Consider the following 25,622-nt stretch of genomic DNA (forward strand, 5'->3'; position numbering starts at 1 on the left):
CGACGAGAACAACTTAATCACACCTTTTAATCGGCACACGTGTTTTCCGAATCTCGGATAAACGCGATCGTGCTTTTGCCGCCGATTAATCCATCTTCAATGTAGGATCCAGAGAGCGGGCAGAGTCAAGTATAAAGATAATAGAAATGCAACGTCTGAGAAGATACATAAAATTCCGTAATTATAAAATAATCAACTGTTAGAATTGTTACTCGCCAGTTTCCAATTGACGAAATTATTTAATGACTCGTCTACATTTTTCAAATCAGGATTTATACAAAGAATGGAACAATAATTCTGTATAAAATAAGCGAAATGATGCCATGGTTTTGCGAAGCTAGTCCTAGTCTGCGAATGTCGTTTATAATCCAACCTTCAGTTTTCATATTCGCTTTTATGAAATTATTATCGGAAAGCTTTAACCTCCATTCTTTTGCAAAAAAAAAAAGATCGAATATAAATGGTGGTCTGAGAGCAGCGCGCGTTGCCGCTTACGTTATGAAAAGTCGCGTTACTGCTCGCGATTTAATTGGCCGGCGATCGCGTGGCAGTGGATCGGGACAGAGCAAAAACGAGGAGGGCCCGATTTAATTGAGCTGAATGCACCACCGGACGCGACGGCACGTCGAGAGGGAGAAAAAGCGCTAATCGATAAAGTGTAATAAATATAATTACAACGAGGGTGGAGGAGGTGGGAGAGCGGAGGAGGATGCTTTTTTTTTTATTCCCCCTAACGCGAGTGGAAAACGCGGAATTTATTATCGGACACGGACGCACGAGCGCGACCGTAAAACATCAGAGATTATAATCAATCTCGCCGATGATGATAAAAACCGCGCTGAGAGGCAAATTATTGTCGCGTCGCATCGGCGTTGCATTTTCCATTAGGTCGAATAGGCCCGGGCACCGGATAACGCAATATAGCCCGCGCAAAATTACAAGCAATTCTCAAAACGTTGTTAAAACAATCACAATTTTTCGAGCAATTATAGGAAAAGTCAATAAAAGCTACCGTTTTTAAACGAAACAGTATAGGAATTTGCAAGATGCACATCTTGGGCGGTATCGTCAGAAACTGAGGCGGTTTTTTGTTTGCAAAAATTTTAATTTAATTTTAATGTAATTTTAATTTTTAATTTTAATTCAATTTTAATTTAATATTGTATTTTCGCAAATGCGTTATGTATTTTGATAATTAAAATGCATGATTTTCAGACAATTTTTCGATAATTAAAATACATAATTTTTACGCTCAGCGTAATATTAGTGTTCATTGTTATAGTCTATCAATATTGCGTTGCCAGTATGCGAACTTCGTCTAACATTAATTCGTACTTCGACCTGATATGACTGAAGATTATTACAAACGAGATTGCAATTAGATAGGTTCTGATACTGTAATCCGGTAATAATCTCTTTATCAGGATGGATGGGCCGGCGGTGCTGTCGATGCCGCCGTTGACTTCTTCGCAAAAATCGGCGCAATCACCGCAACCACAATCGCATCCGAAGCAGAATCAGGTAACGCAGAGACACGGGAATGTAAGTCTTGAAATTAAATGGAACAAATTAAAATGTTAGAAATTATACAAATTTATAGGCCAACATAAAATGATTAATCGCGCGTGAGAGAGAGGAGTGAAAGAAAAATTAAAACAACTTTTTTATAAAATTACATACTAATTCAGAGCTTTTTTATACTATTATTGTGTAACGTGTCTTGGATTTTTTATTTTATTTTTCTCACGACAGGCAAAAATCTAACATTACGCGATATCGATTTGGCATCGAATTTGTAACTACTAGAATAATTTCATGAATTGCCAGAGTCGTTCGGGGAGCGAACATCTCGCGATGCGCCCGAATCTGAGGGCATCGTAGTACATCTAAACCGATAGGAGTTGCAGGTGGGTACCGTGTCGCTTTACGGGATCCACATCGTGTCGTTGGTGATCGAGGGCCAAGAGCGACTGTGCCTGGCACAGATCAGCAACACCCTGCTGAAGCAGTTCAGTTACAACGAGATCCACAATCGTCGGGTAGCGTTGGGCATCACCTGCGTGCAGTGTACGCCAGTTCAACTGGAGATACTTCGTCGTGCCGGCGCGATGCCGGTGTCCTCGCGTAGATGCGGCATGATCACACGCAGGGAGGCGGAACGTCTCTGCAAGTCCTTCCTCGGTGACAACGCACCGCCCAGGTCGGTACAAGGCAACCTACGATTCTCCTAAAATTGCATTGATTTTCGCAAAAGACCTTGCTACTCCTATCGGACAAGAGATCAAAAGTGTCGAATAATTTTCGTTCTGATTTATAAAAATATGTAGTCTGACAATTAACTTCATAGACGAGACTTATTTGAACATTTAGATTGTATACATGTTTACTTAGGCATTTGTTAAGCTTCAAATTTTTAAACATTATTGATTTTCGCTTTTCGATACACAATTGTATAAATATTCGCATGATACGCCTTGCAGATTGCCCGAAGATTTCGCGTTCTCCGTTCACCACGAATGCGCCTGGGGCTGCCGCGGTGCCTTCCTGCCAGCTCGTTACAACAGCTCGCGCGCAAAGTGCATCAAGTGCGCGTACTGCGGTCTATTCTTCTCGCCTAACAAGTTCATCTTCCATTCGCATCGTATCGGTCCGTCGGACAAGTACGTGCAGCCGGACGCGGCGAATTTCAACTCATGGCGCCGGCACATGAAACTGTCCGGCACCCCGCCGGACGAGGTGACGCACGCCTGGGAGGACGTCAAAGCGATGTTCAACGGCGGCACCAGGAAACGCCTGTTGGGCAACTCGAACGGCTCCCGAGAATCGCCGAGCCCGGCGAAGCAGCCGAGATCATCGCCGACCAGCGCCGCGCAGATGCCCACCCTGGTGCCGACACCGGCGCATCCCCGTGTACCGCCGTTCCCGGAACTACCCCTGCCGCTGTCCCGCAGCCTCGTCATGGACTACGTGTGGCATCAGCATCAGCAAGCGGCGGCGGTAGCCGCGGCTAAGACACCCAGCCCGTTCGCATTTCCGTCCTACGCCCTGCCCTGGTTGGCTAAGCGGAGTCCCGTCTTGTTCCCCGGTAAGGCGAGATAAAAAATAATCTCTAAATAATTGAAGAATAGCGTATAAATCTAAATCTATTTTCAAGAATTTGTCAAATTCAGCGTTAAAAATAATCTGTCTTCCTGGCTTGGATTATTGCTTGATTAGTTCAAGCACTTGTGATAATTTTTGTTATATCATGTACAATGTTAATCAAGTTATTCGTTAAATTGACAAATGAATGATCATCAGATCAAGATTGTTAATCATATTTTCTATGCTTTACGTCCGGAATATAAAGCTATTGATGTAAAACTAAAGTCGTAAAGAACTAATCATAAAATATCCTCTATCTACGACGCTATTTCTCTGCAATCGATCTCCATCGACTCGATCTCAATTAGATACCAATCGCACTCTGACGGTTTTCAGGACCGCTACCGCCGCCCATAAGCGGCTCCAGCCCCACGGAACCGCTGATTCCGACCGTCAATCCACCCTTGCATCAATCCGCGTTCCGTCCGGTGATTCGCGGGCCGCCCATCGTCGAGCCGGCGGTCATCCCGGAGCGACCGGCGGACGCGAGCCAGAAGGAGGACAACTCCGACGACGAGGTCGACATCGAGACGACGGAGGACGATCCGGTGACGCCGCTCAACGCGAGCCTTCAGAATCTTCACTCGGCCTCGAATTCCGCGATGAGCAGCCACAGCGGACGAAGTACGTCGCCGCAGTGCTGGAGTCCTCCCCGAGAAACGGTGAGTTTTGACCTAGAAGGTTTATCGGAAGATTTATCGGGTGGTTTATACGACTGTCGACAGAATTGTAGGGGTACAAAGACACTTTGTACTTCGCGAAAGTAAACCAAAAGGAATGTATTAGTCAAACTAACTGGATAAAGATCGGGGAGAGGTCCTCGTGTTCCACCTGTGCGACAATTGCAAAGAGGAGCGTGACGTACTTCTCGTCACGATTGCCTCTCGAGAAAGCCGGGTGCAGCCGTCACCGTCGCGTGCAACGGTCGATCGCGTGCGCGGCTAGCGTGGGCACGCTAGCGTTATAGCGGCGTGATTGTGTTTGTCGGACGCGCGCGATTATGTCCTCGTACGACAACGGGGAGGATTCGCCATGAGGCGACGAACATGTTTCCAGCGGTAGCGGTATTGCCGCTTATCGTCGAGTGTTTGCGATCGGTAGACTGATAATAGTCGCGCCGCTACGATCGCACGTGGCCAGCACGTGGTCACAACGCGATCACGTCTCGTGAGAGATCTTTTAGGAAATCTTTAGACACACACAAGCGAGAGAGCTCTTAAGAAATCTTAGGACAAAAGTCTAAATTGATTATCTAGGAAAGAAATTAATTGAAGAATTAATTGATTTATTTCTTTTACACGTTTGAAGATATGTAATATATTTAAAAGACGAAATTATCGTCTACTTATTTATGCAAGTAACAATATGTAAATTTTGTTTTCCTTTTTGGAGGAGTCACGTTATCGTTAGCAGTCTGCATAGCACAAACCGTCGATTCTTATCCCGAAAAGCAATTTATTACGTTGTGACTCTTATTCACTCGCTGGTAAGTGAATAAAGGTACACGTCCGCGCGCGGTTTAATAACGGAGTATGTTTGCATTGTAAGGAAAGTAGCTCCGCACCCCCGCGTAATGCGTGACCGTGCGACGGTCTTCCCCTGTAAACGGCCAGCGAAATATTTTCCCGCAATACGACACCCAACGGCAAACAGACTGCCGCCGCAAAGTTAATCGAATTAAGCGTCGTATCCGACGCTCGCTCGTTTAATCGAGTTCACCCCTTGAGAAATCGCTCGCCGCACACACGAAATGAAGCATTTAGGCTACAGCCGGCCAGGGACCAGCTGATTTTTTTCGCTCGACAGTTCTGGAATCGGGAATTTCTTCTTCTAGCTGGAATTTAAACAGCCAAAAGCGAATTAAACGATGCTTATCTTTTTATATATGTACAGAGGTAATTATATTAAACAAAGTGCAACGACCTAATAATTAACTAACAGAACTTTATTCTTCCTTAAACCAAAGCAAACTTTAGTTGCATGTGGGTTTTTTTTTTATCATCACATAACGTATTAAGTATTAAATAGTCGTGATAGAAACGGTATCTTCTCATCAAGCTTTTTCCAAGGAAAAAAAATCAATATCACGCTCACCGAAGAGTTTAATATCAAAGCAAACCTTTGCGGTACGGTGTACATCCGTCCCGTATATTTGATCGATGTCGCATCGGATGCCGCCCGATCTAAATAAGCCTTCGTGACGACCACGGATTCGCTTCCTTAATCCGTCTTTGATGTTGCGACGACCGGCGCGCGGCGGCGGCATCATCATTACCGCGTTGGCAACGTTCATTGGAAACCGTGACGCTGTGTGTGCAATGTCCGCACATATCGGAAACGTTTAATCGTGTCGCACGCCGGTTCCGTAAGTGCGCTCGACTTGTTCTGCGCGTGTTTTCGTTTGTACGCGTGCGGGGGTATTTACCGACACATCAATAATTATCGCGATTGATGATGACGAGAGGGTCACCCAACACTGCCGGCGCACGAGCAGTCAAACCGCAGAGCAAATTCTAGGGACGGAGTCGAGTAGTATTACGTTGCTGCTACGATGTAAATGGTCGGGGCGGAGGCCACGTTGCTACAATAATTCTACCAGGCACCCAATTGCCGCCGCCGCCGCCGCCGCCACCGCTTCCGCGCTGGCTCGTTACCGGCTAAATTGCCGCGGAATAATTAACCCGAGCACCGTCGAAAATTCCACCGGCGACCTCGATGTTAATTGCCGTGTCGCTGCTTTGCCCCGGCAATAAATATGCGCGTAATGATTATACGCGTGATATTTATATCGAAAGGAAAATGGAAAATGTGGAAATAATTGCCAAGTTACGGATTAATTCCTTTCTAATGGAGACATTAATTTAAGCCAATCGAAATTCCTCGTTATTTGCTATGTTAATCGCTACATTAGTCCCTCTGTTCTCTCCGCGGCTCGAGTCCAACGAGTCGATGGAGAATTTATCTCAAGGTTTCTTTCACCTATGATTTTAAATTACTTTCAATTAAAAAATTACAAAGATGACGCAAACCTTGAATATTAAAAATACGTGAAAAAGCTAGAAAATGTATCTTCCAACTCGTTTTTTTTTTCAGGATGAGTTGTTTGTTCTTCTTACGTACAGACCCCTCAATTAAAAGCCCCCTCGCACTTTTCGCTCGAAACTGCTAGCATTTAAAGGGTTAATGCCGATCTACTCTCGAGCGGGATAACCGATTAACGTATTTTCCATCCATTTAAAAAATATATAACTAGCGAAGTGGCCCTAGTGTAGTTTATCGGCACTTGAAGACGTTAATCGGCCGCCGTGCATGCACAAAAGAGAGACCGAGACGAAACCAGCAAAAGGGTCGTTCTCCCTTGAACGAGTGGTTGCTGAGAGAAACAGAGCAGAGCTCGCGGGAAAGAGAGAGAGAGAGAGAGAGAGAGAGAGAGAGAGAGAGAGAGAGAGAGAGAGAGAGAAAGAGCAGAAGAGACGACGGGGATGGACCGGGATAAGCCGTCCGGATTGCCAGACAGCTTTTCAATTCCCCTTGTCAGTGAACGTGTCGAGTGGGACGTATTTTGTCCGGAATCTCTCTCTCTTTCTCCCTCTTTCCCTCTTCTCTTCTCTATGCTACTCTCTCTCTTTCTCCCTTGCCATGGCTGAGAAGCGTGTACATACACGAGAGATATTTGTCACAAAGGTGCAAGCGACTCTCTCTCTTTTTCTCTCTCTCTCTCTTTTTCTCTCTCTCTCTCTCTCTCTCTCTCTCTCTCTCTCTCTCTCTCTCTCTCTGTACATCAGATAGGAAGTGGAAACCTAGTTACTGCACCATGGGCCACGATGGAAGGATCCAGAGTACCGGAGTACAAGTGTATCGCGGTAACTGAGTAATCCCCGAACGTTATTTGCAGTTATTTCTCGCTTCGCTGGCTAGACTGAGAGAGAGATAGAGAGAGCTCGCGAGAGACGGGGAGAACGATATTTTCATTTTCGCAACATCTGTGAATCTCTCACTGGTGTATATGTGTGCGAGTTTCGCAAAGCTGTCCCTTCTTCTTTCAGAACTGTAAACTCGGGGCCTTGTTACCGAGACACAATGAGATATCCGAGCTATCGTTAATTACAAAAATACCAAGCTTCAAAGCTTGAGACCAGCTTTATATACTTCGTCTCCGAATTTTTGTAATTTGTATATAATAATATGCATTTGTATATTCTAAATAAATTTTAATTTGATGTCTTTGTAATGAAAACTTCATGCAAAACTGTCAGTCGTAACACAAGGATCTTTAACTTCAACAATTAAATTAAATCTTTGATAAGATAAATCCAGTTAGGTACAATATATTGATCGTTATACAATATACACCGAACTTGGTTTTTAGTTAAGATTAGTTTGGAGTTAATTGAAGGGTTACATGTTTCTCTAAAATTGAATTCGAAAGAGTATTCGATTTTTGTTTGACAGCCGCGTAATAATTAAGTATACTTTTAAAACGACATTTTTTTAAGTCAACGGTTGATATATTATATCCATGTTTATTATAGTGTTAGTGATACTTGTTTCTGCTGCAATTTTAACTAGAGCCCCGCTTTGGAGGCAAGAGTAAATCGTCGCCGATCAATTAAGATGTTTTGCTCAATCGTGATTACTGAAAGTCCGAATCGCGCCGGTGAACTCCCTTCGGTCGAGCTTTCTGGGTTTCGAAAGCAACGAAGATGGAACCTCGCGGAATCTCCTCCGCCATCCATTTAAATGCAATTAAGCAACGTCACGTAGGAGCGGAACGGGGGTCGGAAACGTTTAAATCAAACTACGGCTGGTTTAGTTAGTTTCGACCGCAACTTTTAATTGCGCCTCGACCGTCTAGAGGGCCATTAAATTCCGGAAGAGATATGTTACTTCTTTTCTCTTCCTCAGCACGTGACAGTTTTTCCTCTTTTGCATCTTTTGTGCGCGACTCTCTTTCCCGAAAGAATCGCAAACATAATAAAACATATTCTTAATCGCTAAAATCTTTCTCAAAAGCTTACACAAGCAAAATGTTTTTAATCGTGAATTAAATAAATTTCAAGAGACATTTTTTTTATTATACTTATCAAACTTTACTTTTACTTAATTTTATTTTTGAGTTATTCATTCATATGCTAAATAATATATTAGTCGCACTTTTTTCAGTTTCAACTTTTAAAGTATTATATTCTCGTTCTCATCAGTAGTTGTATATTTCATTAAGAACTTTTATAACGGTGACCTAATTTACGTCAAGGAGCAACTGACATTTAAGCTTTTACGTCGTCTGCATTAATTAAGGAACCCCAGCTGGCATTTTTAAGAGCCAGTGAGCACAGCTAAAGTTACTCCCGCTGCATGGAAATGCCAAGTTCTGACCTTATATATCCCCAGTCCGCCGGGACACTGTGATTAAATCGATTGTCGTATACACATTATGATATGTATCTACGTCTATCTTCTACGTCTAAAACAAATTAACCTGGTAACATTTCGTTCAGCAAAATTATTTTATCGAGCAAATATACTGTTACTGATTTACCGAAACGATCATGGCGTTCCTAAACACGACGTCATCGACAAATTAACATTGTTGGAATATTGACATAATACATGACGATATCTGACACCAATTAATTTTACTGTAAATTACTAAACCTCAATTCGTAATTAATGTTCTATTCATTCCACATTTTAAACAATCTCGTCTTAAAATAAGTAAAACATTTCCTTCATTAGGCGACGTTCAGTTCATACGTTAAAATACTTCGGACGATTCAAAGTCGAGTATCAAAATTTGTCGCCGTAGACGACCGAAACGTACTGCGACGTCACCTCATTCTTCCCTTCGTTTAATTCAACCCCAGCTACCTCTTACTCAATTCTATTTGCACCCGGATGTCGTCCGCATCGCGCCGGTGAGAAATACAGCGCATCACGGGCCGAAATGGAGGCTCACTCCATGGAAGTCGAGGGCGGCGACTGTTGATTTAATTATAATCATTAGTCCGGACCAGCTCCGCCCCGGGACCCTCAAATCCAATACAACTCCCGCCGTCTGCTATCATCCCCCGCATCACCGGTCGCTCTTTCTCTCGCCTCTCTTCCGCCTGAATTTCCGTGCTGCTCCAACTTTTGAGATCAGCTTCGCTTGACTCATGATCGAGATGACAAAACGGATTCTTTAAAAAAAATCTATTGTAAAAGTGTGTAAAAATAAAATAAAATATGTTGAAATAAGAATTTAATGTAATAAATAACAAGAACGTATTCTGAAAGATATATATTTTTATTTCTTCTTGAATTTTTGTAAAATCCCTGATACAGCGGGCTGAATCAAACTAAATCAGAAGTTACATTGCATTCTTCTTTTATTATATATTTACTAATTCCTTTTTGGTTAACGCTGATATATTTTTGCAATTCCAGGACAATGACACGTTACATTTTCAGGCATTAAGTAATTTTATCGCGATATTTTCCGCTGATTCGATATTAGAGCAATATAAACGTTTCGCTTTTTATCAGCAGCGAGAGAGCAAAAATCAATACGATCTAGCAAAGCTCGCCAAATGGTGGAAAAAATAATTTCTATGCGCAATTGTCGTGTGTGGAGATCAAAAGCACCAAAGTTTTGATGCAAACCCTGCGGCCCCCTTCCCGCTGGATTGAAACTCGTTAGCGCCGTTACGGTGTTCACAGTATGGCCACCTGAATGGAAGAGCTTACGCGAAAATTGTTTTATACCTCGCACGCGAAATTGAGAAGCTGCAAATAATGTTTCGCCGCAGTGAACGCCAATATTTCTGTTCAGTATTTCGCGCAGCCCCGCCACAAATTTCTACATTAGAGTCGAAATAGATTTCTTCCTCGAAAATTTGAAGAATGAGACGACGTCTTCACAAAAGAATTGCTACCATTTTTTTGTATGCTTAAATTAAAAATGCACTTTCCTCATAAACCGTCTTAATTATAGTTTCACGAAATAGAAGGCTTTCTGATTCTTACTAAAATATTTGTTTTTTGAGTATCTCACACAATTTATTTAAATCCATTTATAGAATAAAATTTTTTTAAAAAGTTGTTCTTGTTAACAATTCTTTAATTACATCTTTACATCTAATAGAATTTTTATATTTGAGTTGGTATTAATTTTAAATAAAAATTTAAATTACAATAGAGGATTAAATCAATTTAATATTGGACATTATACATTAAAGATTTTCACGTAGTTCTACAAATAAAATTATAAACATTTCTATAAAAGATTACAAGTAAAGCTTACAACCAGCGGTTCAATTGCGAATACAAACAAATGGATTAGGATGGAAGGTCGTAATCAGTCCGCCATGAAATCGCATCGATTTCGACAGCATCGACGGTATCGGTATCGGCGATAAAAAAGGAAAAACCGTCGATAATACCCGGAGAATTGGGAGCGAGAGAGTAACTCTTGGGCCGCGCGCGCGCCATCGGACACGTAACGCTCTTCCGGGGCACAAATCCGGCATTATCGAGAAGAGTATAATCAATTTGCCGACATAATACCAGGGCGGCCCGCAAGCTCGAGCGAGGCCGTCCGACCGGAAGCGATTTCGACTAACGCGATTGCGTATTAACTCCGCGCATCACGTGCATCCCAATCCATTCGACTTCACAATCGCGTTCGCAAACGTTTCGTCCACTCTCTTGTTTCGTCCACTCTCTTGCCCACTTCCCCCGGGATCACATTTACGCACTCTTCCATTTGTTCTTTGCTCAAACTTGGTTTAATTAAGGAATTCTGTCTAAAGATCTCCTGTAATAAACTCCTGCTTTGTATAATGTGTATAATTAAATTACTAAGAAATGTCAGATTCTTCGATGCAAGTTGTATAGGAAAGCAAGCAATTATGGATTTTTATAATTCTCTTGTAATTGTCTTCAATTATTATCTATTTATGGCTCAGTATTATTCACCTATTCTTCGAAAAATATATTACACTCAAGATTACAATTAGCTTGCAAATTTTCCATCGATCCACTCGGTGGTCACCGCGCCCACGGAATCCGCGGCGCGGATGACACGCGAGACTCAGAATTCCTAATCCTGCAAAAATAAAGAAGGCAGCTGTACCCCGAGCTGTGCAGTACATATACCGCATTCAGTCGTCAGTCTCGATGGCGCGGCCGGCTCGAAAGTTTCGCCGTTAACGTAAAAGCCATCCCGCGTATGCCGGGGACACACCGGTGAACCCCCGAGGCCGGGGGACGACGGACGGGAGAGGAGAGGGTGCCGTCCGCGCGTTGCACGCTACGATTGTTTCGCCGTAATCCTTTATTGGATCAACGGGGCTGGAAACAATCGAGCGCGCCATAACGCGAGGATGGGCAGACTGCCGTGTCGGTCGGGCGGGGGATGCGGACGGGGTTTTTCGGTCCGCCGGATGCGGCGCGGCGCGGTGGCGGCAGCCGCGTCGGTTCGGTCTCCGCCGGGGCCGGGGGGGTGCGCCGGAGGACGCGCTAGATAAGCGGGGGTGGCACCCGATGATGGGGGGGGGGGACGGGACGCAGGATTTCTACCTACTTTGCCGGGTGAACGGAGTTACAAATGGGAGAACGCGGAACTCATCCGCAAGCGGGAAACTCTCCGGGTCCGCTCCTTCCCTCCGTTTCTGTATCTCTTTCTCTCGCGCGGCGCGGCGTGTACGCGATGTCTCCGCTGTATCTCTTGCACTTTTCCTCCTTCCTCGTTAACCTACTCGATCTCTCTCCCATTGTTTTCTTCTCTCGATTTGTATGTCTTCGGAATATCTTCTTCCTTTTCTCTTTCGCTCTATTTATCTTCATTTTCTTTAATAACAGTATTTATGGACTGACATGGATGCGATAATGCGATACAAATTTTATAATTAGTAGCTTCTAAATTCTAAATGTATATTATATTAAACTTGCGAGAAAATCTCTTATCTTCAAACGGGCGATAAATTTTGTTCTATCTCACTCGACCCTTACGAAGTTTCGCAAAACTTCGCAGCCGGTCATCTGCCGTTGATTCAATGTTTCTACTACCACGTACACATACACATCCGCGGGATATTTTCACGCTAGCATTCGTACACGTCACGTGCCGGCGATATAATAACGAGGTGGATAACATAACGAGACTTACATGCCTCGAATTTACGCCGGTCCGACTCCCTGCGATTTGCGGCAATCGTTTCGTGTCCTACTCTCTCTCTCTTTCTCTCTTCATAAATTCTTCACCAGCCTCTCCTTTATCTTCGGTAATCCGTCTCTCGAAGGATGCTTCTGGGAATACCGCCACAAATACACAGGAGCAGTTACATCTATTCCGCACGTTCCACGTCGTTTTCAATGTGATATTTAAGCAGCTTCAGGTGTGAGAAACATAATGTTACGCAAATTAACTCGAAAATAAGTACTGCAAGTGCTGAGCTAAAAATCTTAGGATGAATTGTTTCTAACGAATAGGTATCTATTTACTGCGAAAAAGATTAGCAAAAGCATTCTTTTGTTTTGTACATCGCAAATCATAAATAGCACCTACAGTCTTTTACAATTGCTATTGCAATAAAGTTAATCACAATTCTAATAAATTGCTTGCCGAGTACTTTTCCACAATTAATTTCCTTTAAAATAATTTATCTTTCAACTAATAGAGCAAATCGAATTACCTATTATAGCGAATGTCCGCATTTCTGCATTTCAGCGCATTCTAAATAAAAAAAATCACAATTTCTACAATTTTTCTGTTCTAAATGCGACACGCTCGTTACTCGCGCTTAATTCTTTACGTTACAATCACGAGGGGGACATGAAGAGGAGACTGTAAATCTTCCGTGACGCGCGGCTCCTCGCGTTTCATCGCTTTTAATCCGTTCTGAAGCATACGGGCTCGAGATCACAGTTCATCGCGTGGCGAATTGATCTTTTACGAGAACAGATTCGCCACTAAGCAACGAGAGCCCTCCGTGTATGTACACACGGAGGTTGCATGGATATCACGAGGAACATATGTGCCGACGACCCTAAAGATATGTAATGGCGCATCGACTTCATAGGATATACATCGTGCGGGGCCACCTGCTCTATAGCGAACGTTTCCTCGCGGCGCGGCGTATATAATCGTGCTGTGCGATAATGTTCCAACCATTTGTTTCTATTTTAATTAATGTGGTTAATTGACACGACAATTCGGTAAAATTTTTACGCAGATTAATTACCTCATTCAACGAACTGGAGAGCATCTTTAAATAACAATTGATATATGTTACATATCCAGGAAGAAAAAAAGAGAGCGCACATATTGAAGAATATATTTGTTAATGCTTCACTAAATTCATTTTATTATCTTCGGCAAGTAATTATATTAAGAGTCAAATACGAGACTATAGACAAGAAGTTTTTTTTAAGAGTTTTTTTTTTTACCTAACTTTTACAGATTTTTTTACATGAGGATTAAAATTGTCGGTCGAGAAAAATAATATCGTGGGGAAGAGAGTGTGTGTATTTTTCGGCATCGCGCCTGTCGAACAAAAGTCACCCTCCGTAACGTTTTTACCTCGTCGAATTACCTCACAATGGATACAGCACGACCCCTTTCGAGTCCAATTCTTTCCCCCTTCGCAAGCAAGTCTCTCTCTCTCTTTCTGTACACAAAACATAATTATTCGAAATCCCAAACAGCATGAAAATTTTATCGGCGCTTTAATTGACGTAGTCCATTAGAGCATCGGGCCATGATTAATCCTTGCATGACGGAGGGCTGGACGATATGAAAAAAATCTGAGAGGATAATTTCTGCCGCGCGACGTGATTCCATCGAACGATAATTGCAAACCTATTGTCTCTATATTATATCCTTTTATAAATAAACCTAAATATCTTGAACTTTTCCGATCTTTGTGCAAAAACTTGTATAATTTTGATACATGAAAGTAATAAAGAGTGAGAGTTATCCCATGATACGGAAATTCGAGCTCCATTTCTCGAGAGCTTATCTAACAAGGATTTCAGAGGCGGTAGTCTCTTGCTAAATTAAAAATTAGCGCCGAGATGAAAATAGACAAATTGCAGACTCTTGCGCTAAACACTGCTATTTGAATGCGCGAATATACCTTAATCGCGAAGCACGCAGCTCCGGGGCGTCGCGTCGCACACGTGCGCGGCCGTACATCGAGATAATCGTCGAGATGCACGAGTCGCGATAGCAGGCCTCGAAACGGCAGTTAAAGTCGATTGTACCGCGTAACGTCCGTGCGCGCGACATGAAATATTTATACCACCGTGACGATTACAACGTCACACGTAACCGCGCGCGTGGACGACGATGATTACATTTACTTTTGCAAGGGAGAAGAAAGGGGACAATCGTTCGCGTTACCATCAGTTAACAACGTTCGTGTTAGCGTTGCTGCGCAAATCGAGGGGCTAGTTACGACGAAAAATCTAAAGGAATTTCTCCCGCCTCTCGTTGTAATTATACCTGCTAAAGTTACACGCTAATTATAACCACGCGACGTTAATAATTATTTCGCGTTCGATACGGCGACGTTTGTCATATCGCTTCATTAACGACAACTATATGGAGGATAATTGGCAATTAAATTATTTGTACACGTTATTATAGTGATTTTATTTTTTTCAGATTATCTAACGGCTTGATTATTTAATTACGAATTATAATATTTTGAGCTACTCAAAATATTTATGAATCAGATTCGAAATCTTTCATATTTTCACGATGCTTGGAGTTTTACGGACGTCACGCTCATTTAATCGACTTCATCTTTAAGAACCTCATAGAACTTACTCGCTTATGCCATTAACTTCTGCTATACTCGGCGCTCGAGAAGGACGTAAAGTGATTACAAGCCGCTCTATTTTCCCGGGAGTAACTCGTGTGAGCCGTATAACTTATATGAAGTTCACGCTCGGCACTTCGCGCCGCGACATAGTTGCTTCTATTTCGTAACGCGTTTAAGCTAACGAGAACTCGAGCGAGTTGTGCAGAAAGCACGGGCGTCGTCGTTAAAAATGCATCCTCGCGTGACGCTCCTTCCCGTCGTGGGTCTTCGCCGTTGCTACTGCGCGCAGTTTTCGTTCCTCTTTTCATCACGAACACCGTGAAGCGCACGAAATCGATAAGCCGCGACATATGCCAATTTTTAAGTAACATCCCTGCAATAGACCGCCCACAGCGAATCGCTACAAACGACTCGCTTTTAAGCTATAAGGGTAAAACCCTTGTTAATGTTATGCGGTTAATGAGTCATTGGGAATGCAAGGCGAATTTTATCAGCATGCCTTTTTGGCAGCTATGAAGGTTCTAGTAATACTGATATATTAGATGTAGGTATAAGGAATTTATAAATTAAATATTAAAGGCTCAGACGATTAATAAATCAAGAAAGTAAGGAGCATAGAGCCGCAATGGGTTACCTTTGATATGTATGTATCCATAATTAATTTTTTTTATCTTATTTTTGACTGTACATATACTAGTATTAGAATTTTTTATATAATTACAGTGGAACTCGACTTCCCAACACTGAAGTAATTAGCGCAATTAATGTTGCAAGTTTATGCGCGCGCGAACTATATGTTTTATGTTAACTGAAGCTCGTCACAATAATTTTAATGTGCTCCTTTTGTTTTTTAAATATTTCTTTTGTTTCTCCTTACTTTTTTCAGAAAATGTTGAGTAAATCTATACATATTATCCTAAAATACTAATAAATTATAGAACGATAAAAATACGTAATATGTAATTAATATCAATGACTTTTAATTGGGGTGTAAAAATCACCTCAGGTATGATCATTTATGCAAAAAAAATCAAGTTAAATGTCTCAGAAAGAATTTGTGATATACGTTCATCGAATGATTAGATATCTACGTATTCTTACTTATATAATAGTTTAGCTTTCTCTTAGCTGTATAAATGTTATTAGAAGTGTAACGCGGTGCTCCAAAGTGTGCATTTATAAAATTAGTCGTGTGTATGATGGATAGTACTGCTATACATATATGGAACAATAATTCCGCGAAATAATCCTCCCAAATAATCTTTCAGCTCGGCGTTTTCGCACGCGAGATATATTTCTGAAGGAGAAATCTTGGAATTTTAACAGTTACCATCGGAAATCCCGAAGCATTCGCCGTGACGCGAAATATCGCGCGTACCAGGGGTGAAGTCGTTTCCGAGAGGCTCCCGGGGGGCCGGTAAACTCCCTTCCACGGACATTACGGTAAATGCGCGTTTCCGTGACTTTTTAATCGGCGTGGCACAGCGGCGGCAGGACGCGCGGCGCGGTGGAGTAACTGCTCGTTTCGTCCCTGGCCGAGCCGAGTGAATAATTCACCTCGATCGATCCGTAGCGACGGCGCGCGCGGCGGCGGAATTAATTTAAGTAATTCGACGATCGCTATCGACGGAAGCATTAAATAAAGCACCGTGTGTCCCGCTTTGGGAGCGAGCCGCGCGTTTAGATTGTAGATCGCCGCGGACGCGCGGGGGTCCCTCGCGCCACCGCGCCGCGCCGCGCCGCGCCGTCCTTGTCACCCCCGCAAGTCATCGTTGCATACCTGAGTGGTTGATCAAGATGAGTGGGTCGTCATCCATATTTCCACGGCTGTCATTACGTCAAGGAGTTCCGCGACATATCGCGCGACTGTTTGCCGACCCGTTTTCGTTTCCCCTCCCTCCCCCACGCATCCGGCGCTGCTCACCTGTCGCCACGAAAATGACGATTCCTGTTTTCAGACGCGCACTTCCGCGACGATATTATTACTGCGAGCTCGCCGGCTGACCAAACGTCGACGCGAGTTCCTTAATGTAAAATGAAAAATGCTCGTCGGCCGATATAAAGGTTTACATCGCGAGACGTCACGGATTGTGACGTTATACGGACATTAGAGTCCTCGTCAAAGTAAACAAATGGCGGAAAAATAAACTTGCAAATTATTACACCACCGTTATTGTACTACTCGTTATTGTTATGTTTTAATGGAAAATGTACTAAGATATATTTCTTCTTCTTCTTCTCTCTCGCTGAACGATGAAGAAATACATGAGAGGTAATTGGATGTAGAAACCACCCCTATTTTGGTTCTCTGTTTTTTAAAGTATCGACTACCGCTCATTTTGAATTTTGTATAAAGATGCAAGTGTATATTTCTTAACTCTATAGAATACACAGCAATAAGTCTCCCAGACTCAGAAACTTCACTTGCTCGGAGTTTTCTATTTTCGATATTCAATTTTAAACTTCATAGTTTCACGAAATAAAATTTGGTATTAATACCTGTTCAAGCATATTCCTAAATCTCAGAGATTCAAAATAAAAAAAAGCAAGTCCAAAAATATTAATTTAAATCAAAGTTACACGGGTCTCTTAGACCCACGTGTTTTCGGGATGCTGTGTGTTTTAGGGTTAATACATCCCACTTACAGAAATTAATTATATCAAAATTTTATCGCCAGGAACGGGAGGCTGAGAAGATCGCCGAGGAAGCCGCGGCTCTGCGCGACGTGAAGACGGAATTGCCGCCGGCGAGAAGTCCCGAGACCTGGCACGGCAGTGCCTACTATCGGCATCTCAATGTTCTCAAGGGTGAGCAAGAGATTCGCCGTGCAAATTAGCTTTTGGAGCTTGAGAGAAACCCTTTCGATTAGTCGAAATCCTGAGAACGTTACTCAGACTTCTTCTTTATTAATTATAATAAAACATTTACTAAATTAACTGTCTGTGAGCTAATTAAAGAATATCTAAAACTTACAAACTTTAAAGTCGCGCATGTCGTACCGAGAGGCGCACCGATAATTAATTGGGCAGGGATGTATAGGATCTGGAAAATATTTTAATATGTGAAAGCAATAAAAATATATACAGGATTTTATAATATCGAGTATCATCACGTTATAAATTACCATGATAAATTGAAAACACGGATTCAGAATCTACGGACGGGATAATTCCTGGAATTTCCACGAGAGATGGCATTTCCAATTAACGTCGCTCGAAATGCGCTTTTCCGCGATATAATTCAGGATCCGCGCCGGGCCCTCAGTCGATGTCGCGGAAAATCGTCTCTCGCGCATTTTCGCGGAACGGCCTCCCCCGTATGCTACGTTTACACGTTATTTCCGCATGAATAGCCGAGAGCTCGCCGGATTCAAAGCGCGCCGTTCTACGTAGAAACGGGCTGCCCCCATTGATATTAGTAATTAATTAGTAACTACCATGGATCAAGCGGCCCGGCGAGAAGATCGGAGTTCCAATTAATTAGAGTAATTAGTCGCGACCGGAGTGTTAAGTGGAAACGCGCGCGGAGGGTTGCCTTGATATTCAGACGCGGGGGTGGATCTTCCAGGCTGTAATAACGCGGAAATGGGGTGCGGGTGGCCCTTCGGCCGGCCAAGGGGCGTGATTTGCGTCGACGCTTGCGCGTACCCTACGGTGTGGCCGTTGCCGACGTCGAGTTCCGTCGGCATCGCGACGCCCGCGATTCCCGAGCCCAACGACGACGAGATGCATCACAATATCGCACGATGATATACGTTTCCTTCGGATTAACTAGGATCGTAGCGGACAACTATTACCAGTTGACGGACGGATGCAGGCAAAGACGAGATCAGAATTCAAACAGACAAATTATAATTGATATTAATTACAAGATGTGCCACAAAAAAATTATATTATCAAAAAGAAACGTTTTTTTAGAAGATAATTGATTTTGCTTGGTTTAATTCTCACAAGTTTTCAAACTTGCGAGTTAATAAACATCGTATGAAAGTGAAACGTAATTAAAGAGTTCGAAAATTGAAATTTAATTTATGGATAACCGAGTTAAAAGTTAAATTTAAAAAATTTTAATATTTTTTTTCTTAAAATCACGTCAGTATATCGCTCTTTTACTCCGTGGAAATATTCTCTACGATATACTCGACGAGCGATGCGATGATATAATATGTAAGCACAGAGAACATGTTTGCAAATACGACGCGCGTTTCAGACGAGAGACGGTATATACACACTTTTATATACGTAGCACACGTCGTGTGTACACATACATCGCTCGTGGTATACCGATGGACCCATTCAGCGCGGGCGTAAGCCGAAAATAACGAGATAGGTGCCGCATCGACGCGATGAATACGAATACAGGATCATTGACGGTGAACGCCAGGCACTTTGACTAACGTACAGCCGTCGGAAAAAGCCCGCACTTTCCGATCTTCTTCTTTTCTTCTTCCCTGCGCGACCGCATGATCTTTTCAGCGCCCGCCTTTTAAGCCCGTCATGCGAAAACAAATCCACCCTCTCGTCTGACTGAACCGTCGTTTGCGCAAATTAGCCGAATGAGACTAATCGGTCTACGAATGAATCTCTCGTGAATTCTAAGTATTTCCCTTTAACTAATTTTATCGACGTATTTATATGCGAATAAAAATAATTCCGTGAGGAATTATTTTTATTTATATATAAGGATTACTATCTGCCACTCAATTTGCTTGAATCACATTTCTGCAGTGGGCATTTATAATTTCAAATTTCTGATTAATTCTTAAAATTCTAAGACCAAATTAATTACTTTCGAAAGTAAGGTGTACTTTCGACAATAACATTTAGATGTCCAGAAACATATACCTAATGTGCTCGTATATTTTAAGTTTAACTTTTTTAATTCCCGTATAACTTTGTCACGTTAGATATGTTTGACAAGTCCTCGTCGGACTAGTTAAGGCTTCTACTACTGATTTATTTACGTGTCTCCGATAAAGATCTTGCTACGCCAACCGGGAAACAGTGGCATGACCGCGAAGGGTTGATTTTATATAGCGCATCCATTATATAGCGCGTCGATGTTCATCGGGCTCCGCTAATTACCGGATGATAATTATTGCAGGGAACGAGCCGGCCGCGGAAAGGGCGGGCTCCGATTGCTCAGCTTGCCGTCCTCCACGCGGTATGTTTTACGGCCAAGTCCACAGTCCGTCCACGCCGACCAATTAATCGAGCTGGGCTGGCTGAATTAATCGCGACATGCAGGAGCAGCAGCGTACGAAGAGGAGGACACATTTAACCCGAACCGTTCCGTAAGCTTGCGACACATCCGTTGCCTTAAAGCACACTCTGGTCGATCTCTATAATCGTCGAACTTAAGGGTTGAGACGCAACAGTGGTCTAATGCCTTTTCAAGGACTTGAGGAAATTAATCTCGAAAAGTTGACAAATTGAACGTAGTATATTAAATTTAAATCGAATTTTTAACGAATACTATTTAAATCTAATGTAGACTAATGTTCTCGATCTTTTAGGAAAACGCATTAAAACGGTGTTGCGTCAGACCCTTCACAATTTATAATTCGCTTCACGTTCGCGGCATTCGCTGAAATCGAGCCCAGTCTCGCCGTCGTAAGGCCCCTCCGCGCGCAAAATGTGAAACCCGTTCACTAGCAAACGTTAGCAAATATTTCGTCTTACGTATTTGTGATACCGGCTAGAAACAGACGTCGATTTTATCGCGTCGTCAAGTGGCAGCTTCTCGTCGCGTCCGGTAATGGATCTTTACTGGTAGGATACGCGGCGATTCGTTTTAGCAGGATGTTTGCGCGTTTCGTCCTTTTACGGCGTCGTAAGCAGGCGGACAGATCGATCGAATCGAGAAGCTTGGCAGGAAACTCGCGAGGTATTCGTTGTGAATATAGAGCGACGCTTAGAATAATGTCCGCCGGAGACGCTATCGTCTTCGACAGAGCGAAGGCGGAAGTCACGTTGACACTTATACGAATTCGACGATTTCCAAGCGAATTCGTTAATCTAGTCTCGTATTACTCCGATCACCATAATTTTCTAGTAAAATTCGCGAGAAGCTCAGTGTAACACGCACGTATAGAGGATGCAGATAAATGAAGACAGCCGTGTGACTTTGATACAACATGCGCGTGATTTACATTCCAGAATTAATTCTGTATTTAATTTCTTCGGTGCAGACAAGAAAAAGGTCGATAAATTTGGATGAGATACCTTTAGCACTTTTTTCCAAATAAACCTGGAAGACATATAATGCGTCATGTTCCTCGCGTATCTATCTAATTCCTTTATAGATTATCATACGTACCCGTGTCTTTTATTTTAAGCGTTGTGATAAAACTAGGCACCATATTAACTTCCCAATAATAAAAGATGTATTTGTTAAAAACAGCTAATTGTTATTTTTATTATCAGGAACTGATAATAAAAACTGATTATTGGATGACGTCTATTTGTAATGAATTTTATTAACTTATTATATCAAATTTTCTTCCTAAGAATAATATTATTAATCGGAAAATTTGATATTTAAATATGAGAACTGATTTAACCCCTTTGAGTCATGCACTCCAAATATGGCACACTAATTAGTGGGTCCCAGAGAACTCGGTTACATCAATTCACAGTAATCGTCGATATGTCGTCGAGAGTTCCATCGCGACGCTAAATCGCTCCCGGCGCATCCTCGAGCAGCGTAGCTTATTAATCGATAGACGTTTACCACAAGGACGATATACACAGTGCAATTATACTTCGTTGCGTAATCGATTTAGGCCGATCGAGGTGAACCGGATGGATACGAGTCGAATTAGAGAAGAGAAAAAGAATTTCCCCCTCCCCCCCGCGCTTTACGCCGTAGGCCGCAGCTGTAAGTACCGCGCCACTCTAGTAGATTAACATACGTAAGTTGCATCATTGAACATATTGTAGATGACAGCGTGTGTGAACAAATCCACGAGTGTAATCCAAGGTTCTAATAAAAGATCATGATCGCTGGAAAACCCGTGACGCAATCACTCCCACCTCCGCCATCAGTAAACGACATGGGAATCTGTGTCATCTATTGTTGCGTAACTCCTGGTGACATAATTCTGCTGTATGGTATTTTATTTTACCAGATTTTTCTTCGATTAAAAACCAGTTCCCTCAATAATGCTTCCCTTGAGCACAAAAATCGATAATGACGACAATAACTTCTTGCAAAAAGGAATCTAAACAATTCATTGGTGTTGCAGCTAAAATATCGCCGTAACTTATAACAAATGTATTACACAATAATTATCTATGATTAACTGATTCAAAGAAGACAATCGACGAAAACGACAACTTTCAGTATCAATTATAACATATAAAAAATAATTGTCTATATGATATCTTCTTCCACAGACATCTTCGTTCAGGAATTTTCAAAAAAAATCCCTAACAATGTTACGATTTGATCAGTTTCGTGAATCACTCTACAAACGTGGTTTCTTTCAAAGCGACGGTTTTTCATCGAAGTTTCTTTAGCAAAGTTTCTTACTCCTCATCCATTTTCGCGACGCACGTTCACCGTATTAAAACCATTCCGATACGTTTATCGGGAGAGCAACGCTCCGGCCGTTTCTCCACAGGAAACAGATCTTTTTCAATTGCGGGAGGAACAGCCGCGTTGCAGGACAGTTACGGTGTAATCTTGGCCGTCGCTTATATCCCAGCCTGTGTAAAATCCTTGGGGATCCCTCCCGCGCTTCGGTGGTACGTAAGGACGCTTCAGTGAGCAAAAACCCTTAACTGATGCAGCCCTGCTGCGGTCCCCGGACGGTCGTCAGCAGAATTCCAGATCTGGACCACACATGGTACTTACGCGACGCTCTCGAAAGTGTATCGCCGTCGCGGGCAAAAAGGTCGCTCCGAAATGCACGGTTGACAGAATTATAACGTGTCCAGTCGGCAGATGTAATCTTTTTATGATGTTAAATATAGTAAGAAACCATTTTTTTTTCGGTTATCATAAAAGGGAATTGTTTCAGTCCGTATTTTTTTCAAGTCGTTATATAAATATATTGAAAGAGTTTAATTTAACATTAACGTTATTTATAATTATTTATAAATTTTAAAGAAAATGAAAAATTCGGCGCGCGTGTTGGTCAAGAATTTAAAAGACAATAGCTAGATTTTTTGAACTATAATATTATATTTAAATAATTTCTCTCTCTCTCTCTCTCTTTCGATATTTACTTCTAATTTTAGAGAAGCAAAAGAAATTTCTTTTCTAAAAGAAAAAAGAGAAAAAATTACATTTAAAGCTTCAATGCAGATTCTATATAATATCAGTACTGAATATAGTGGATCATGGCAACGTAGAGTGTCAATAATGAACGTCCGGAAAGACATCGTCTGCGTCTAATGTTCCGGCAAATTGGCTTCGCGAATGTAGCCTCGCGAGTCGTCTCCCAGGAGGAATCTGCAAGTACGAGCGGAAGATTCTTCTCGTTGCGCCGATTTTTTTCCCCGTAAGTACGTCACGTCTCGACGATACCGGGGGATATATCCGTCCGCGCGCGCCTCGTGCGCCGAAATCGGCTCCGTTTCGCGAAGCCAGCCAACCCCATAACTGGGAGAATTTGTAAGGAAGCGAGAGACACACGAAGATCCTCTCTTCACAATCGCGCACGTAAACGCTCTCGTGGCTGCGTAAAATTGTCCGGAAAGAAGGGAGATATACAGCCGAGGAAAAAAAAAAGATTGTGGTGAGTCAAACTAGTTGGCGTTCAGAGGTTGAAGTAAAAGATACATCGAGAGAGACAGTCGCTATGATAAAACGTTAAAAAACTACGTAACGTCTCTCGTAATTTTGTTGTACAGCTTATAAATTATTTTCCAATTTGTTTAAACGTACTTCGCCGTAAGTTACACTGAAAAATGGAAATCTTACGCTGCGTTTTTGTCGGAAGGAAAGATATCCCCGGGGAAGAAGAACGTAAATTAGGATTCGAGAGAGAGAAATCGACGAGAGGTATCGCGAATCGATTCGTTTCGCGCCACTTACGTGCGCCTCCGGTCTCTCGCGCAAAAGGTCGCGTATAACGAGCCGCGATTTAAATACGCGCCTTCAATCGTCCACAATGGGGACGTCGGGGCGGCGGGTATTTAAAGAAATATTTTAATTGCAGGACGTAAGCCGCTTACGTGTCCCCCTCCTCTCGTGTACGTTAATAAAAACAGCCCCATCCGCCTATTTCAAGAAAGCGGCTCGCGTTGCGTGACCCCGTGGAAAGTAATTCGACCTCCTCTCGTTTCGCTCGGCCAAAAATTATTCGCCCGGCGCACCACCCTCGCTTTTAGGAAGAGAAAAGCGGCTCGATTAGAAATCGTAATTCCGGATTAAACGGCTCCTTTCGTAACTAAAAGATATAACATGTAGTTCTCGCTTGGCGAGACTTATTTACATAAATCTTTCTCTCTATACCAAATATTAAATCAGATACCGCAAGATTATCGATTTACAGAGAATTGCGAGTTTCTCTGTTCAAGTTTTTTTATTGCGAGAAAAAAAATTATATTAATCGTCGCTTTAACGTCCCTCTTTTTCAGCTGAAAGTCCATCACATTTTCCAGCACGATCGTTTTTATAATACAGCCATGCGCACGTGATGCACGTCTGTATAAAATCGCGCTGGCCGTCCCGAGGGAAGTCGATTTAAGCTCTCTGTGGTAAGCGTCCGGCCACGGCTGTGAAGGAGGAACGTATAAAAGAAGCGGGCGCCTCTGTAATTGGGCATCAAAAGGCGATATTTCGCGCGTTCGCCGACGACCACCTCCTCGATGGGAGAAGAGGAAGATCCAGCCGCGGCGACCCGGGCTCGCTCTCGTGGATCCCCGCGATACCACGTGGCCGCCAAACCGCGAGGGGATGGCCTTTTACGATAGGGTCGGTTCTACCCCCCCGAACAGAATGATGATAGTATGCCTTGTTACCGCGGCCGCGCCGAGAAGAGAAGTCGCGCTCCCCCGGGTAATATCGCATACAATTATGTCCACAGAAGGGAAGACACACATGCATTATGGATGCGGTATGCCCGTACCCCCGCTGTACGTTACCTTCCTTCCCTCCCCCCTCCCCCCCCCCGGTAAATCATGTCACAGGGTTGGTTAACTCTGCAAATGATCTGAAGCGTTGCGCGCCTCGTCGGCCACCCAATATTTTTTTTTCTCTCTTATTCCAATTTCTTTTTTGCTCTCGCGATTACATTTCTGTATAACAACTGAAATACATTTTTAAAAAAAGAGAAAGAAATTTGTTAAGATGTATAATGGGCGTAAGATTATTTAGATAACCGAGTACGATTAAAAAATATGCAGTTCTACGTCACGATAATAATAAAATATTGTATTATGAATATAATTAGGGAATAAAGCGACACGATAATTAAATCTCTCAAATTTCGGTATCAAATTTTAGAATCACATCAACTAAAATTATAGATAATCATTATTAAAATCTTTGCATTACTTGAAGCAGACATTTCAAATAATCGAATCAATAATCAGTACAAAAGAAACAAAAAGAATAGAAGAATAATTGAACGGTGTATCAACACACAATTAACGTTTAATTGTATATAAAGATAAGTAACAGAAACAGAATATTCGAAGTGCGGAATAAAATTGACGTCG

At 42.5% G+C, this 25,622-nt stretch overlaps 1 protein-coding gene across 1 annotated transcript in view; it reads left to right on the plus strand.

Moving 5' to 3' along the window:
* Window positions 1-21,981, plus strand: part of Fuss (SKI family transcriptional corepressor fussel) — a 32,661-nt gene extending 10,680 nt beyond the window's left edge. The window contains exons 3-8 of the mRNA XM_071788025.1: window positions 1,425-1,521; window positions 1,899-2,200; window positions 2,481-3,085; window positions 3,481-3,806; window positions 17,630-17,759; window positions 20,056-21,981. Coding sequence (XP_071644126.1) covers window positions 1,426-1,521; window positions 1,899-2,200; window positions 2,481-3,085; window positions 3,481-3,806; window positions 17,630-17,759; window positions 20,056-20,162 — 1,566 coding nt within the window. The 5' untranslated portion in view covers window position 1,425 and the 3' untranslated portion in view covers window positions 20,163-21,981. The remainder of the gene's footprint in view (window positions 1-1,424; window positions 1,522-1,898; window positions 2,201-2,480; window positions 3,086-3,480; window positions 3,807-17,629; window positions 17,760-20,055) is intronic.
* Window positions 21,982-25,622: the final 3,641 nt, after the last annotated feature.

This window comes from Temnothorax longispinosus, chromosome 9, assembly GCF_030848805.1.
Source record: "Temnothorax longispinosus isolate EJ_2023e chromosome 9, Tlon_JGU_v1, whole genome shotgun sequence".
In the NCBI taxonomy this organism is placed as follows: Eukaryota; Metazoa; Arthropoda; class Insecta; order Hymenoptera; family Formicidae; genus Temnothorax; species Temnothorax longispinosus.